General features: G+C 47.1%; 1 protein-coding gene across 1 annotated transcript; it reads left to right on the forward strand.

The window, feature by feature from the left end:
* Positions 1–2,458: 2,458 nt before the first annotated feature.
* Positions 2,459–13,981, forward strand: GRP (gastrin releasing peptide). The gene is given in 4 exon segments (XM_037035168.1): positions 2,459–2,976; positions 8,196–8,353; positions 8,355–8,439; positions 13,541–13,981. Coding segments are annotated over 4 exon segments (618 nt in total). The 5' UTR covers positions 2,459–2,837; the 3' UTR covers positions 13,777–13,981.
* The last annotated feature ends 1,084 nt before the right edge of the window (positions 13,982–15,065 follow it).

The following is a 15,065-nucleotide window of genomic DNA, read 5'->3' on the forward strand; positions in this document are numbered from 1 at the left end:
TTTGACTATTGAAATATGAGCAGAAGAGATTAAGTGCTACATTTCCACTGGTATATGTCACTTTCCCCTCCCTGGCGGCTGCCTTCTCGGCCGTGTCGCGCAGTTGGGGACAGCACACTAGGGCTGTGCTAATTAAGTGTGGCCCATGTACCAGTGGCTCCTTCTTGAATACTCCGGTCCTCCACCATGGCAAGATAAAGAGTTTGTGCTGGAACACAAGTCACTAAGACCGTTGCCTAGTTCCACTGACGTTTGTTTCCATAGTAAGGGGTTCTTATGGAAGGAGGGAAGGGGTCCTTAATGAAGGAAGCAGTGCACTGATGTCCATGCTGGGGCAAGCTCCTTGTCTTCTCAAGGACCAGCCCTTCGAGGAGCAGCGCCCAGGGGAAGAGTAGAGACACAAGAATGAACAGGGAACGAACCCAGGTTTCTGAGTATACGTGTGGGACAGAGCTGCCTGCCAACCAAGAACACGTGCCCTGGACCACAGTGAAAGAGAGAAACAAACCTCTTTCTTGAATGCGGCATTGCACTGTGAGTTTTCTGCTCCCTTAGGGCAGTTTAGCTCCTCCCAACGAAGTCAGTGGAAGGGCTGTGGTGGAGATTTCAAAAGTGATGCAAGAAGGACAGCCAGCCAGGGTCTCCTGGGGCTCGTTCAGGGCCAGCCGAGCCAAACATGCATTCATTTCTTTCCCTAACTGGTAGCAGTTCATTGTCTGGTCTGGACTAGGGAGGGGCCAATGCAGCCATTCACATCTACTGTGTCCCTTCTCTGGGCCTAGGACTGGGACAGGCACTGTGGACGCAGCCTTGAGCAATACTGCTTCAGTCGCTGCCCTTATAGGGTACCAGAGCAAGTCAAAAGTCATCCGAGACTGGGTGCAGAAAGCCTGGGGGCTGGGGTGCTTGGAGCAAGAGCTGAGGTCAACAGAGGGACCTGGGGGCCTCCTGGCCTGCTGTACACACACACACACACACACACACACAGAGTGAATTGCCTGAATTAGCAGAATTATGTTCTCCAAAGCATTGTTCCCACCTGCTAATTTACTGACAACGGTTTTTCCTCAGTCTCATGGGGCAGAAATTTAAAGATTCTAAAATAGTGTTGATTAAACTAAGGGGAAAGGACATTTTTTTTCTACAACCTAATCTGGAGAGGTACGGGTTTAATGCCCCTCTAAAGAGTGGGGTTGTGTGATAGAAGGCATTGAGACCTGAGCATTTCTCAGGTTCATTGTTCATTTGTCAAATTCTCACCGAGCACCCCTCTGATCCAGGCTCTCTGCTGGCGCACAGAGTAACAAGGCCAAGTCCCTGTGCTTAAGCAAGCTCATGGCCAAGTGGGAGGCAGGAACTCACAGGTGGTCTCCCGAGCCCTGCTTCCTGAGCCCTGGATGTGAGGCTGAGGCCGGAGTCCAGCAGGATGGAGGCTGGGCTGATTGCAGACTTTTTCCTTTTGATTTTCACGCGGTGTTACTGTGTTTCCTCGGCCACTCACAGTGATCTTGAAATCAGACTTTGTTTTTTTACGTTTTAGCCAGGCACGTGCATGGAAACATTTCCGAGCCCAAGTATTCAGTCATGCAAGGTGTATATGTAACCATCTAAGAATGGCACACAGGTATCGAATCGCCAGATATCCAAAAAAAAAAAAAAAAATCCTACGATTTCAGTTTCATCGGTATCAACACCAGCACTAACATGCAGTGCCCAGGCCCACCAGAGAGACAGTTCACCAGAACTGGTGAGAAATAACAGGCCTGCAGGAGCGCGCAGATCCACCCCCAGCTCTGGCAGCCAAAGGCGCCGCAGCGTCCTACCAGCTTCTGTTTATTGTGCCATTGCTATGGTGCCCATCCCTTGGTATCCATGGCACTGAGAACACAGGGCGGGAGGCCTGTGACCACTCTTCACATCCCGGAACAGAAGGAGCAGAGGGAAGTTGGGCAACTCTGGAGAGGTGTGTGAATAGCCGCTGAGGAACAGTGGGCTTTCCGGTAGATGCAGCCAGGGAGGGACATTTGCACCAATGTTTCCTCTATTACATAGACGCAATATGGTTGTGAAAGGGGCTGCGTGTGTAGGACAGCTATCCTTCCTGTCCCACCCTCCATCTCCATCCACATACAAGTGGGCCGGGGCACCTTGAACACCCAGCTGGTGGTAGTGATCCTGGTGGTGGTGAGAGGGACTGAGGGTGGGGGGAGACAAGCGTCTGGAGGCCTGTGGACTGGGACCGCGAAGAGGGCCGGGGTCCACCGAGTGGAAAACGTCTGACAGTCCGAAGTCTCTGCAGTACCGGCTTCAACCCTCTTCCAGCAAAGCTGGACCCAAAACAATTCATCCTTTGCGTTCACCCCTCTGCAGCCGCTGTGATGGGGCCCCAGGGTCACCCGCTCACCCTCGCGGGATCAGAAGGCAGCTAACGGGGAGGCGCCCAGGTGAGGCTAGAGAGGGAGGAATTCTCTAAATTGTGTAGGAGCGAAGGCGTCGAGGATGGAGAGAATTAATCTAATGTGGGGGAGGCCGAGGGACAATGTACACGCAGTCTTTTCATTAACCGGCGGGAAGATGGATGATTTTCGGGGACGGTTGTCCAGGCGCTCCGGCTCGCTGTAAGGATACGTCAGAGCGCTCCGGTCCACCGTGGAGGAGTCCCCGGCCCCCCCGCCCGGGCTCGCGTATAAAGTGGGGGCCTGGCGGAGGCTGCAGCAGTGGCGCGGACGGCGGCGGCAGAGATCCTCCGGGTCCTGGTCCTGCGGTCGCTCCTTGGCTGGGAGAGCGCACTCTCCACTCAGCCTCGCGGCGCGTTCCCAGGACTTCCCGTCGGGACCATGCGCGGCCGCGAGCTGCCGCTCGTCCTGCTGGTGCTGGTCCTCTGCCAGGCACCCCGGGGACCCGCTGCCCCGGTGCCGGCGGCCGCAGAGACTGTACTGACCAAGATGTACCCGCGAGGCAACCACTGGGCGGTGGGTGAGTGTCCGGCGCGCACTAGTCCTCCATGGGACCAGCCATAGCGGGGGGGTGAGGGGGGGGTGGCGCCTCTCCATCGCTCAGCATCTGGGGTCCGGCTTTGGGGACTGGGTTTGCTCCGATCTTTCTACCCGAACTCCACCCCACCCTTCCCCATCCTGGGAAGCCGTCAGTCTCTTAGCAGCAGCAGGCTGGTCCTGGTCCCTAGGTCTTCCCTCTTCCCCAGGGTAACCGGGCCAGCGCGCAGCTCTCCAAAAACTCCCAGCTCAAGTCGAGGAAGACTACCTTCCCTCCGCACCTACCCAAACCCTCCTTTTGTCCTGCGCTGTTCTCTCTCTGAACAACTTAGGGAAGCTGGGTCTTCGAGCGCGTTTCAGAGCCCAGGTCCAGCCCGGCGGCCTCGACTCCGTCCCCCGTGAACCCAGGCTGCGCCCTTGCGTCTGGCGAAGCCACAGGTGGGGGACCCGTGGCGCGCGCGCCCGCCCTGGGTTTCAAATGTGTTCAGGGAGCAGTGCCTGAATTCTGCCACTGCGACTCTTCTGAATTTTCTCAGTCCTTCTCCTGCCTCTGTGGCGATTGTTTTTTTCTCTGCCCTTCTGCCCAACCCTCCATCTTTCTATCCGGCAGGCTCGGTGCTCCGGGGATCGCGCCTGCTCTCCACCCTGGTCCCGGTCTCTCTGTTCCCACAGCCTCACTCCTCCCCACCTGTCTAGACATGCGACCTCACCCGCTCCCCTGGCTCCTTTCCCTTGTCCTCTGCCAACAAGTCCTGCCCCCCAGGCACAGCCTGAAGGTTCGCTCTTCCGGGCCCAGGACCCCCGGGTAACTGGAAGGCAGGTAGTGGTTCTGATGCCTCATGCTCACCCAGTGTCACCCAGGGGCGCTCTGTCTATGCCAAATATAACCTCTCGCAAATGCAAAGCGCCCAGTTTCCTCAGAAACCTCCCCATAAAGCCAACTACAGCAACCCTGACATTTCCTGGGATGCTGGTCCTCCCTGAGGAGATTTAAGGGGGGCGGTGGTGGCCTTTGTGTCTGTTTCCTTAGTCATCTACTTAAGAGTGGGGGACTTGCTAGTCCGCGTGTATCAGCCGAACCTGTGACACTGTCAGCCACACAGCCTCTCTGTGTGATGTCCGTGTGAACTCATGGAAGGGGGTCAGGCTGGAACCGTCGCTCCCTCAGCTCTTCCCTGCGGTGCACACTTCTCTCAGAGAACTGGGAAGCTTCTGATCGAAGCAGCAGTTTTCGTGGTGGCTGAGGGGTCTGACAGCCTCAGGGAGCAGAGCATTGGTGATCTCTGAGGGACATGGGAGTTCAGGCTTGGGCCGGGAGTGGGCAGCTGGGGATGTGAAGTTGAAAGAAAACAACAACAGCAAAAACCCATCCTCAAGAGAGGACACTTACAAGATGTTAACGAAGCCACACCTAGACTTGATACTTGAAAGAGCTTTTGGGACCTCAGAGGGAGTGGCCATTGTCTCGTCCGGCCTCCAGCTGGTGGCTGGGAAGGTGAAATGAAACTTCCAGATTTCCAACCTCTTATTGCTCGTCCATATTTTTTGTACTAAAAAGGCTCTCTTGCCCTGGCTGGTGTGGCTCAGTGGATTGAGTGCCAGCCTATGAACCAAGGGGCCACTGGTTCCATGCTCGGTCAGGGCACAGGCCTGGGTGGCGGGCCAGGTCCCCAGTGCAGGGTACCCGAGAGGCAACCACACATTGATGTTTCTCTCCCTTTCTCTCTCCCTCCCTTTCCCTCTCTAAACATAAATAAATAAGAAAAATCTTTCATGAAAAAGGCTCTATTATTAGGTAACCCTTGCAGGTCAAGGGGAGGACAAGAGAGTTAGCTGGAGAGCTGGAGCCATGTTCCCTGGATGAACCAACCCTGACTCCTGTAGTTCCAGAGCACACCTGGCCCAGATACTTAGCATTCTGGCATGTGGTCACTCCTGGTGGTGCTTGGGTATTTCTTACCCCAAAGCACATGGATGGACCTGTCAGAGCCTTAAATTTTCTTATTGCTCCTAATCACACTCTTTTTCCTCTTTCTCCCTTGGCTGGCGCTGTAGAGTTGAGGGAAGTGGGGGGAGAAGGAGAAACTCACATTGGGGTCTAAAATGACATTGTGGTTGAGCAAAAGGTGGCTTTGGGGACAGCGCTCACAAGCCTGAATAATGTCCACTTTGAAATTTAGCTTGTCACTGTCCTAAGTAAATGCCTGTCATCCTCAATCATGGAGGACACGCCGTTTCGTTTTAATTATTTTCAAACTAAAGCTTCGCATTTCTGTTGGCACAAATTTGCCGGTTTGTTAAGTGAATTACTTCTCTCCGTGGAGAGAAGCGTGGTGTGGCCATGGAAGGCAAGTTATCAGAGTGAAAACTTAACAGATTCTTGTCTGGCTTGAAGTTCTTGGAAGTGTGTATGTTTGGGGGGGGGGTTGGATGATGGAAACACAGGTCAGCACCAGCCTTGGCAGTGGCTCTTACTTTGACGTGAGGCATGCCCTAGAATTCTGAATACCTGGGCTCAGCACAGAATGGCTTGACATCATAGCACCACTCCATCGACTGAAATATGGTTTCAGTGTCTTAGAAAAAACGAGCTCCTAGAAGTACTCAGCATTTTGTCCTAACGGGTCATTTCCTGGGTTAGGGTAATCTTCAAGTTTTGAGTTGAAGAGAATTCATTTATGCTCCATTTTAGTGCTATTTTTTAACCAATTATAAAGGACAAAAGCTTTTTTCCCCTCTGGGCATGGTTTTATTTTTTCAAGTACCTGTCTTTGTCAATGCTGAGGTCTCCATTATGATGATGGAGAGATTAAAAAAAAAAGGCGATGGGAAAAGAGGCAGAAGTGGGCGTATCATCCATGTTGCCATGGAGATGGTTATTTGGTTGACAGTTGCCAGCCCACCAGTGAAACAGGACCCAGGGATGGACGCTTCCCTGGGACGTTACAGTTGGCCCCATTTCCTTAGTGACCAGTCTGTGGATCTGGGGGTGGGGGCCTGAATACTACCCACCCACCAAATATGCAAATACTAAGAATTAAAAAAAAATGTCCCAAGGACCTATATTAAATCAATCATAGAATGGTTTTTAGCAAAGTCCACAAAATTACTCAGGCATGACAAAAATGACATTCTTTTGTGTAAAAGCATCTCCATTGCCCCTCTGTTTCATTGCTATGGTATCTTCCTCCTTTCTAGCATGCTAACAAGATGATAGGAAATGATGGTAGGCAAGAGCCACCGAGGTGATTCCTGGGAGCATCAGGTTCTAATCCTGCTTTTCCATTGTCATGATTCAATTTCCTCCATATAAATAAACCCAAGTGCTTCGTTACTTCCTGGGAAGTTGTGCAACCTAATCACTGTTACGGCTAAATGCAAGGTTGTTTATCGGATATCCGGGCACCGAGTGGACCAAGCTCCCACACTGCCATGCACTGAAATGTCACTTTTAGACTCCCCAGCACTCACAGAATTAGTTATCTGAGTCACACAATGGATGAGTCATGGCATACGGATATGTGATCCTTATTTTTAAAATATTTTTATCCTCACCTGAGGACATTTTTTCATTGCTTTGAGAGATAGAAAGAGAGAAAGAGAGAGGGAGAGGCATTGATGTGAAAGAGAAACATTGATTGGTTGCCTTCTTTTATGCGCCATGACCAGGGATTGAACCCGAAAGCTGGGTATGTGCTCTGATCGGCAATTGCAACTGTGACCTTTTAGGCTACAGGAGGGTGCTCCAACCAACTGAGCCACACCGGCCAGGGCTATGATCTCTGTTTTAAAAAATAACATTAGAAAGCCTTTTGTGGACCTTATCCTTATTTCCAGACCCCAGAATGATTCCTAGGAAGTTCAAAGACTCCAAAGCATTATAATACTGTAGAGTCTGGACTTTGAGCTGATTTTAATCCTAGTAGTATCTTTGCTTATATGTATGTGACCTTTGGCGAGTCTCATTGTCATCAGACTTACTACAGAGTGGATTCAATGGAATGATCTGCATTTACACATCCTGGAAACAGTACCTTGAAATCACCTGCTGGCCATGAAGTCACGGTGAGGGCCTCTCTTTGTGTAGAGAGCTGCCGGGAAGGGGCCCCTTTCTATTTTGTGTGACTGACTTCTGTCAAGCATTATTCCCATGATATTTGCCGTAAATACTTCTCATGCCAGTCAACGTTGGAGTCACAGAGAGCTCCTACTGGGTGAACTTTAAATCAAAAGCACTATAGTTTTATTAATATCAGAAATTTGAAAGCACTATAATAGCTGATTATAGAAAGATGGGAAAAATCAATTGAAGAGAGCATATAAGATAATGTGAGTATATTGGAGCAACAGGCTAGAGTGTGACCTTGAATTCCCCAGCTCCTTCGACTCGGTGGCTGTCTCCACTGCATACATGAGTCTGTGTTTCTAGTGGTTCAGCCTTCTGCACAGCAACTTTTATTCACTTACACGGAGCCTCTGATAGACGTTTGTTGACCATTTTAGACCTCCGAGAGAAAATGCTGTGTTCATGTGCCGGTTAGAACTTGTCTTCAACTGGTTTTTCATTACTTGCTTTACAAACTGTAATTTCTAGGTGATGCTCTGCCTAGATTCAACCTTGGCTAAATTCTGAGAAAGTTTAAATGGAAAATTCCTTTGGTACATTTGTATTACAGATAAGAGATCAGCAACATCTTTCTTTCTTTTTTTTTAATCGCACAATGAAAAGCATGGAGACCTTTCTTTTCAGTAGCAATTTCGAATTGGCTGGGGGAAGGTGTTTAAATTCCACCATTCAGTTGGGAATGGGACACAGCGCACACAGAATTGGTGATAGAATTTCAGATGCGGATGGTTCCTTTTGGATTTCACCTAGTCCAACCTGTTCATTTTGTATTTGAGAAATTGAAGACTGGGGACGCTAAATGACTTGGCAGAGGTCACCAGTTCGTTAGCAGAGGGGCTGCAACCAAACCCAGGGCTCCTGAGTTGCAGGTCTGAATTCTGCCCAGCTCATTTTGCATTTTGAACAGAAAGCAAAAAACAGTCATTTCTGAACTAACTCTTTGTAATAAAATGCTATTTATTCTGCATTTAAGAGGAAGCAGCACAAACATAATTGAAGTCCTTTTAAATTTCTCGTTCATTTATTCCTCTGGGTTAAATTTGTGGCGTTCTGTTTGTGTTTCTTGGTTTTTACAGGGCACTTGATGGGGAAAAAGAGCACAGCGGAATCCGTGTATGTTGACGAGGGAGGGAGCCTGAAGCACCGGCTGCGGGAGTACATTCTTTGGGAAGAGGCTGCAAGGAATTTGCTAAGCTTCCTGGAGGGGAAGGGAACCCGAAGCCACCAGTTGCCTCCAGGGGGTGCCCCTGGGTATTCTCCAGTCTACTTGGGATTCCGAGGATAGCAGCAACTTGAGAGCTGTAGGTTCAAGACCCAAAGGTATCAAGAACCTGCTGGGAAGAGGGGGTGAGCATGGGAGTGGGGGTGGGGGTGGGAGGTGCTTGGGGAGAGGCAAAAACAATTGGAACACTAGAAATAATAATAATAACATCTAACTTTATGGAGTAGTTAACTATGCCCCAAGCACTGGGAAAAGCAGCTTGCCTCCTTTCTGTCTGTCAGTGCCCACAGCAGTCTGAGAAGGAAGACACAGGAAGGTTCTGTTATTCTCTCCACCACAGAGTCTCGGCGAGGAAACTGAGGTAGTCACACAGCTTTTCACTGGTGAAACCAGGACCAGAGCCCATGCTGTCTGCCTGGACAATGTGCCACCAGGACAGACACCTGCTGGGGCTGGGTCCGCAGTGATGTTACAGGGGAGGACGACACAGAATGCAGTAGCGCCTTACTGCTCGAATTTCTGATAAACAACAACACTGCTTTCACCCATGGAGCTCGGGGAGCTGGCTCCTTCCCTTTTCATGGGGCCGACTCTTTGACTGACAGCCCTTCCAGAGGCTTGGGCTGGCTCTGCCAACCTTCAGCTTCTTCTCTGGAGGGAGGTTCTGTGCCTCCCCTGTGGAGTCTTTAGGCTAAACTCAAACTCAAACTCAAAATTCATTTCTTGCATTAGGCGATGTCTCTATAAGAAAGACTGAGAAGAAAAAAAAATCTGGATTAAATCAACCAACACAGAAATAGATAGCAATTCCATATAAAGCCCTGAGTGGGCCTCTTGCCCACACCTGTATGATAGGGATCACAGATGATGTGTGACCAGCTCCCCTCCTTTTTGGGTGGGTCACAGGGCTTTGAGGGCCCCAGGCATTTGTGATTGACTTCTTAGCTTCTGGTTGGCCAAATCTTTTTTGGTCAAGTGCTTTGCAGGACATCCAGTGGATGGATGACCAACAGCAATGCCTTTTCTTTTGTCTGAAGAATAATGCCAATCACCATCCCAAAACCCTCTAAAATGGTTTTACAAACACTGACACAGACAGACCTTCATAGCTCACTCATAAAACATACACACAATCATGATATTAATCGGTAGTGCCTTGCTTTGAACTCAACAGCACCATCCCAAACCTGGCTCTGCATAACTTCAGGTTGTTAGGAAAATTCAACTCCTTCCTCAAGGATGGAAACTTCCCCACCATATTCAGAAGACTACTCTTCTGTAAGCTTGAAGGCAGGGACAAGAGAATAGCTGCCACAAGGTCTCTGAGCAGCAGCGGTGTGGGGTGGGTTGAGTGGACTCTCAGATAGTGAATGCTTTAAGGGGACAATATTATCAGTCATCAACATGACCTGAAAAGTCATCTTTATACAATCAGGCCTTGCTTTTCTACTATATCTTATTATGCCTTGTTCTTCTTGTTACGAGCTGAGAAAGCCCATCCTGTTTCATTCTTCTTCAAGTTGAATAATTAGCTTTGGGAACACTGGTACTACCCCTTTGAATACATCCCCTGGTAACATGAAAAGCAAATTCAACAGTTAGCTTTGTATCTGCATGGACCAAAACACCCTGTCATTCCCCTGGCTTTGGAAATCCTGCCCCAGCGAAAGTATGTTATCCTAAAGATTAAGCACATCTCACAGTTGTTTTATTCACAAAGAGGGCATAACGAAAATATAGTTTGTACTAGGAATTCATGTATCTCTGGGTGTTTGAAAGAAGTTTAATGACTTACCCAGGCGTTGCCAGAATTAGCAACAGGACTTTTCAGAGGCTGAAGAGCTTCTCTTAAAATGAGAAACTGTCCACATATGCTCGCCTCTCCCACTTTAGACATAAGACATCAAGTCCGGCTGCCAACTCTCCCAGAGCTGTAGTTAGAAGTGCTGGGGGTCTTCCTGCATTTCGATGATGAAGTTATGGACTTAATTCAGAAAAGATCTGTGCACATGTGCACTGGGTCTAGACTACGATGTCATGGCAAACGAGCTCCAGAACTTTACCTGCATTTATGACCAATCGTTTTCAAGGTTCATTTAGTTTTTTTTGAACTGCACCCTTCTTACAAAAATGAATGAAACTTCACCCTATGGTTTCTGTGACAGGGGCCAGTGTTCAGGTCCGTGAGGTTTATAATCCCGCATGAGATTGTGGATTGTGCTGAGTTTCAAAATAGGTTGAAGTTGGCCTTTGGGTTCCTCTTGTCATTTGATGAAGTTCATTGTTCTTTGCAGACTTAGGTTTTGCTCCTCTTATTTGGTGGACAGAAAAGAGGTCTAGGGGATGTGGGGCCAAGGTCATCGTGGAAAGGAAGGAAATGAGCAAGTTTGCCCTCACTTTCCAGGGACTGCTACCACTGTCCCCTGACATCAGTGTGGAGAATGGAAAGGAGTTAGCTATTAATACGTGAACTACACCAAAGGATGCTCTGAATATAGCAAAAGCAACCTGCAACCAAGAACCACTAACAATCGTCTAATTACCCTGACAGTTCCTAGGAAAGGACAGAGGAATGAGCCCCACCCTGGCTCCGCTTCCTCTCCCCCTTCTGACTCTCGGTCCTTGATCTTCCTGGGATGCACAGTTTTTCTTTCCCTTGTAGCCTCACTTCCTCTTCCTTGAGCCAAACTGCTCTGATTCTGTATTTTCTGCCAGGGGGAGGACTGCTACGGACCCTTTCCTATGTCACCAGCTGGCTCCTTTTGTGACATAATGCCAGATGCATGGCAGCATCTACAGGCAGGTGGGCCAATGCTTAATGGTGCATCCTGGGCTCATGGAGGAGAGCAAAACAAAAAAAAAATGGCTTGTGTGGGACTCAAACCCCAGGCCCTGGCCTCATGAGCCCTGGCCAAGACAACTGAGCCATAGGGCAGATAATAACCACTTTGAAAAAATCAGTGGTTCCTCTCTTAGGAACAAGTGGCTAGCCTGGATGTTGGGAAACCAGAATTTCTAGCATTATGCTTTTGAAAAGTGTAATAAGCTCTAGTTTAGATGAAAAGTGTTTCTTCATCTCACTGGGTAAAGGCTACTGTATGAAAACAAAGAAGAATTTTTATTTTTATTTATTTTAATTTTTTGACTTCTTATTTATTTATTTATTTATTTATTTATTTTAAATTGTTGTTCAAGTAGTTTTCTGTCATTTACTCCCATCCCAGCCCACCCACCCAGCCCTCCCCGCTCCTTCCCCAAAACTACCCCTCCTAGTTTTTGTCTATGTGTCCTTTATACTTGTTCCTGTAAACCCTTCCCCTTTTCCCCTGAAATTCCCTCCCCTCTCCCCTCTGGACACTATCAGCCTATTCTCTATTTCAGTGTCTTTGGTTATATTTTCTTTGCTTGTTTGTTTTATTGTTTAGGTTCCTGTTAAAGGTGAGATCATATGGTATTTGTCTTTCACCACCTGGCTTATTTCGCTTAGCATAATGCTTTCCAGTTCCATCCATGCTGTTGCAAAGGGTAGGAGCTCCTTCTTTCTTTCTGCTGCATAGATTTCCATTGTGTAAATGTACCATGTTTTTTTGATCCATTCCTTTACCGATGGGCACCTAGGTTGCTTCTAGCACTTGGCTATTGTCAATTGTGCTGCTATGAACATTGGGGTGCATAGGTTCTTTTGGATTGGTGTTTCAGGGTTCTTAGGGTATAATCCTAGCAGTGGAATTGCTGGGTCAAAAGGCAGATCCATTTTTAGTTTAGTTTTCTGAGAAAATTCCATACTGTTTTCAATAGTGGTTGTGCTAGTCTGCAATCCCATCAACAGTGAACTAGGGTCCCCTTTTCTCCACAACCCCTCCAAAACTTGTTGTTTGTTGCTTTGTTTATGGTGGCCATTCTGATCAGTGTAAAGTGGTATCTCATTGTGGTTTTAATTTGCATCTCTCTGATGGCTAGCTATATGAGCATCTTTTCATGTGTCTCTGGATCCTCTGTATGTCCTCCTTGGAGAACTCTGTTGAAGTCCTTTGCCCACTTTTTAATTGGGTTGCTTGTGTTCTTAGAGTGGAGTCGTGTAAGTTCTTTATATATTTTGGAGATTAACCCCTTGTCTGAGGTATCATTGGCAAATATGTTTTCCCATACAGTTGGTTCTCTTTTTATTTTAATACTGTTTTCTTTAGCTGTGCATAAGCTTTTTATTTTGATGAGATCCCATTTGTTTTTTCTTTGCTTTATGTCCCTTGCTCTAGGGGACATATCAGTAAAAATGTTGCTGCATGAAATATCTGAGATTTTCTTACCAATGTTCTCCTCTAGGACTTTAATGGTGTCATGGCTTATATTTAAGTCATTTATCCACCTTGAATTTATTTTTGTGTATGGTGTAAATTGGTGCTGGAGTTTCATTTTTTTGCATGTAGCTGTCCAGATCTCCCAACACCATTTCTTGAAGAGGCTATCTTTACTCCATTTTATGGTGCTGCCCCCTTTGTCAAATATTAGTTGACCGTAGAGACTTGGGTTTATTTCTTGGCTCTCTGTAGAAGTATTTTTAAATTATAGCTTTCCTTCTTTCTTCAGTCTTAGTTAATTTGGACAATACACTTACAATTGGCAGAAGTCCAAATTACCTTCTCTTCCCAAGTTGCCCATTCTACTACCGTTTACAGTCATGGGTTTGTGGTGTATAATTGTGTGACCCATAAACTAGCTTTGATTTGTGTAATGAGGTATTGCCCAGTGAGAACTAAAATTCCATGTTCCCTAATAGTCCCCATACCCCACTCCTACTTTAGTAACAACTCCTGGGGATAATATATTTAATTGCTAACATTAGTCAAATATACCTGAGTCATATCAGAGTACAAGTTAAGCTAATATAAAAAAAGGCCCCCAAATCTAGTGGCTCCCTAAAAAGAGGAAGTTCCTTTCTCTCTCAGGGATAGCTGTGGTCTTCAAGCATTTGCACACTCAGTCAGAATCATTCAGGGGCCTGTGCAAGCCCAGATTGCTGCCGCCCCCTGCCCCCCTACCCCACCAGGTTTTAGTCCGGTAGGTCTGGGTGACCTAGGAGCTCATCTTTCTAACTAGTTCATGTGGTGCTGGTGGTTTTTTGGGAATGGGTTTGCTTCCAGTGTTGGACTTCGGCATCACTAACTACATTTGCTTAACTCTTTCTCACATTTTTTTAAGTTGCTGATCTCTCTGCTCTGAACTCTCAACAGGAAGGAAGGAAACCCCAGATGAACGACAATGACAATGACAGCCTCTTTCAAAGAAGCAAAACAAAACCCTTAAGAGACTTTGTTCCATGGGCAACATTCCACTGGATCAGCCACAAGATTTCTTTTGTGCAAAATACTTCACTATTCCTGTATCTTTTCACCTTGACTAAATGTGTGGTTTTCAAGCAGCATCTTTTGGTTTAAATTTGTTTGCTGTGAATAATTTGTCCATGAAGAGTCTTCCAGTTAATGCTTTCTGCATCTATGCTATGTGTCCATTATATTCCAGTCCCCAATGTGTTACCATTCACAATAAATGCTTAAACACATTCTCCAAAGGGCAGGTGGTCCTCTTCTTTCAATTCCAAATGAGAGGACAGTGTGACAGAGATTAATAAAAAAAAACTTGGTCATGAACTTGTGTGCTCATTGATGAGGGCAGGCTGAATTTTTAGTTCTCCCATGTGAAAGCAACTAACTGAATCATTGTAGTGACTTACAGACTTCCTAAAGGCTACTGCTAGAAGCTCACGTTCGATTATTACCATCAGATGGACTATGGACTGAGTTGAAGGTGGAGGCTGGCCTGATGCATCGCTTAGTGGTTCCCATTTCTTCAGCCCCAGCCATGGCCAGATATTTTGCCAAGGTTCTTGATATTCTCCTCATAACAGTCTGCTAAGCCGGGAATAAGCATTATCACTTCGCTGATAAGGAAACAGCCTTGGCTGGTGTGGCTTACTGGATTGAGTGCCAGCCTGAGAACCAAAGGGCCACCCATTTGATTTCCAGTCTCGGGCACATGCCTAGGTTGTGGACCAGATTCCCCAGTAGGTGGTGCACAAGAGGCGACCACGCATTATGTTTCCCTCTCTTTCTCCCGTCTTTTCCTTCTCTAAAAATAAATAAAATCTTTTTAAAAAGAAAATAGAGGATTATATAAGTAAAGTGACTTGCCCATGTGTCACATAGCAGATGGAACTGAGATTCAGATGCCTAAAGCCACCGGATTTTTCTGCACTATTTAACAGTTTCTTTATTACCATATTTTAAACCTTCCCTTTGAGTATATTTAAGTAGCACTGCTTCTTCAATATTTCATTTCTGGTCTTAAGTAGTTCCTGTAGCCAGATTTAGATCTGTGGCAAAAGGAGAAGATGAATTCAAGAGATTCCCTTCTATTCTCAGAGAATGTAGATTGGTGGTTCATGACACTCACCAGTTCCACTTTGATCATGGCATTCACACCTCAGCAGATTGTAAAGCTCTTTGCCTCATGCGTGGATTTCCTTTGTCTAGGGAAATCACGCGAGAAACTGTACAGAGATTGATCTTGCTCTTGTTTTGATTGTCAAGACCCACATAAGATGTGATGTGTTCTAATTTCTTTTAAAACCATGTTGATTCGCAACTGAAATACAGAGCCAGCCTCGGGGAAATACGTGAAGTGTGTTTCACTGGTCACCTTCCACTTCTGGGGCTCCCTGGGTGTC

The sequence above is a fragment of the Sturnira hondurensis genome, unplaced genomic scaffold (assembly GCF_014824575.4).
Source record: "Sturnira hondurensis isolate 20B ecotype Veracruz unplaced genomic scaffold, ASM1482457v3 Scaffold0001872, whole genome shotgun sequence".
Classification (NCBI taxonomy): Eukaryota; Metazoa; Chordata; class Mammalia; order Chiroptera; family Phyllostomidae; genus Sturnira; species Sturnira hondurensis.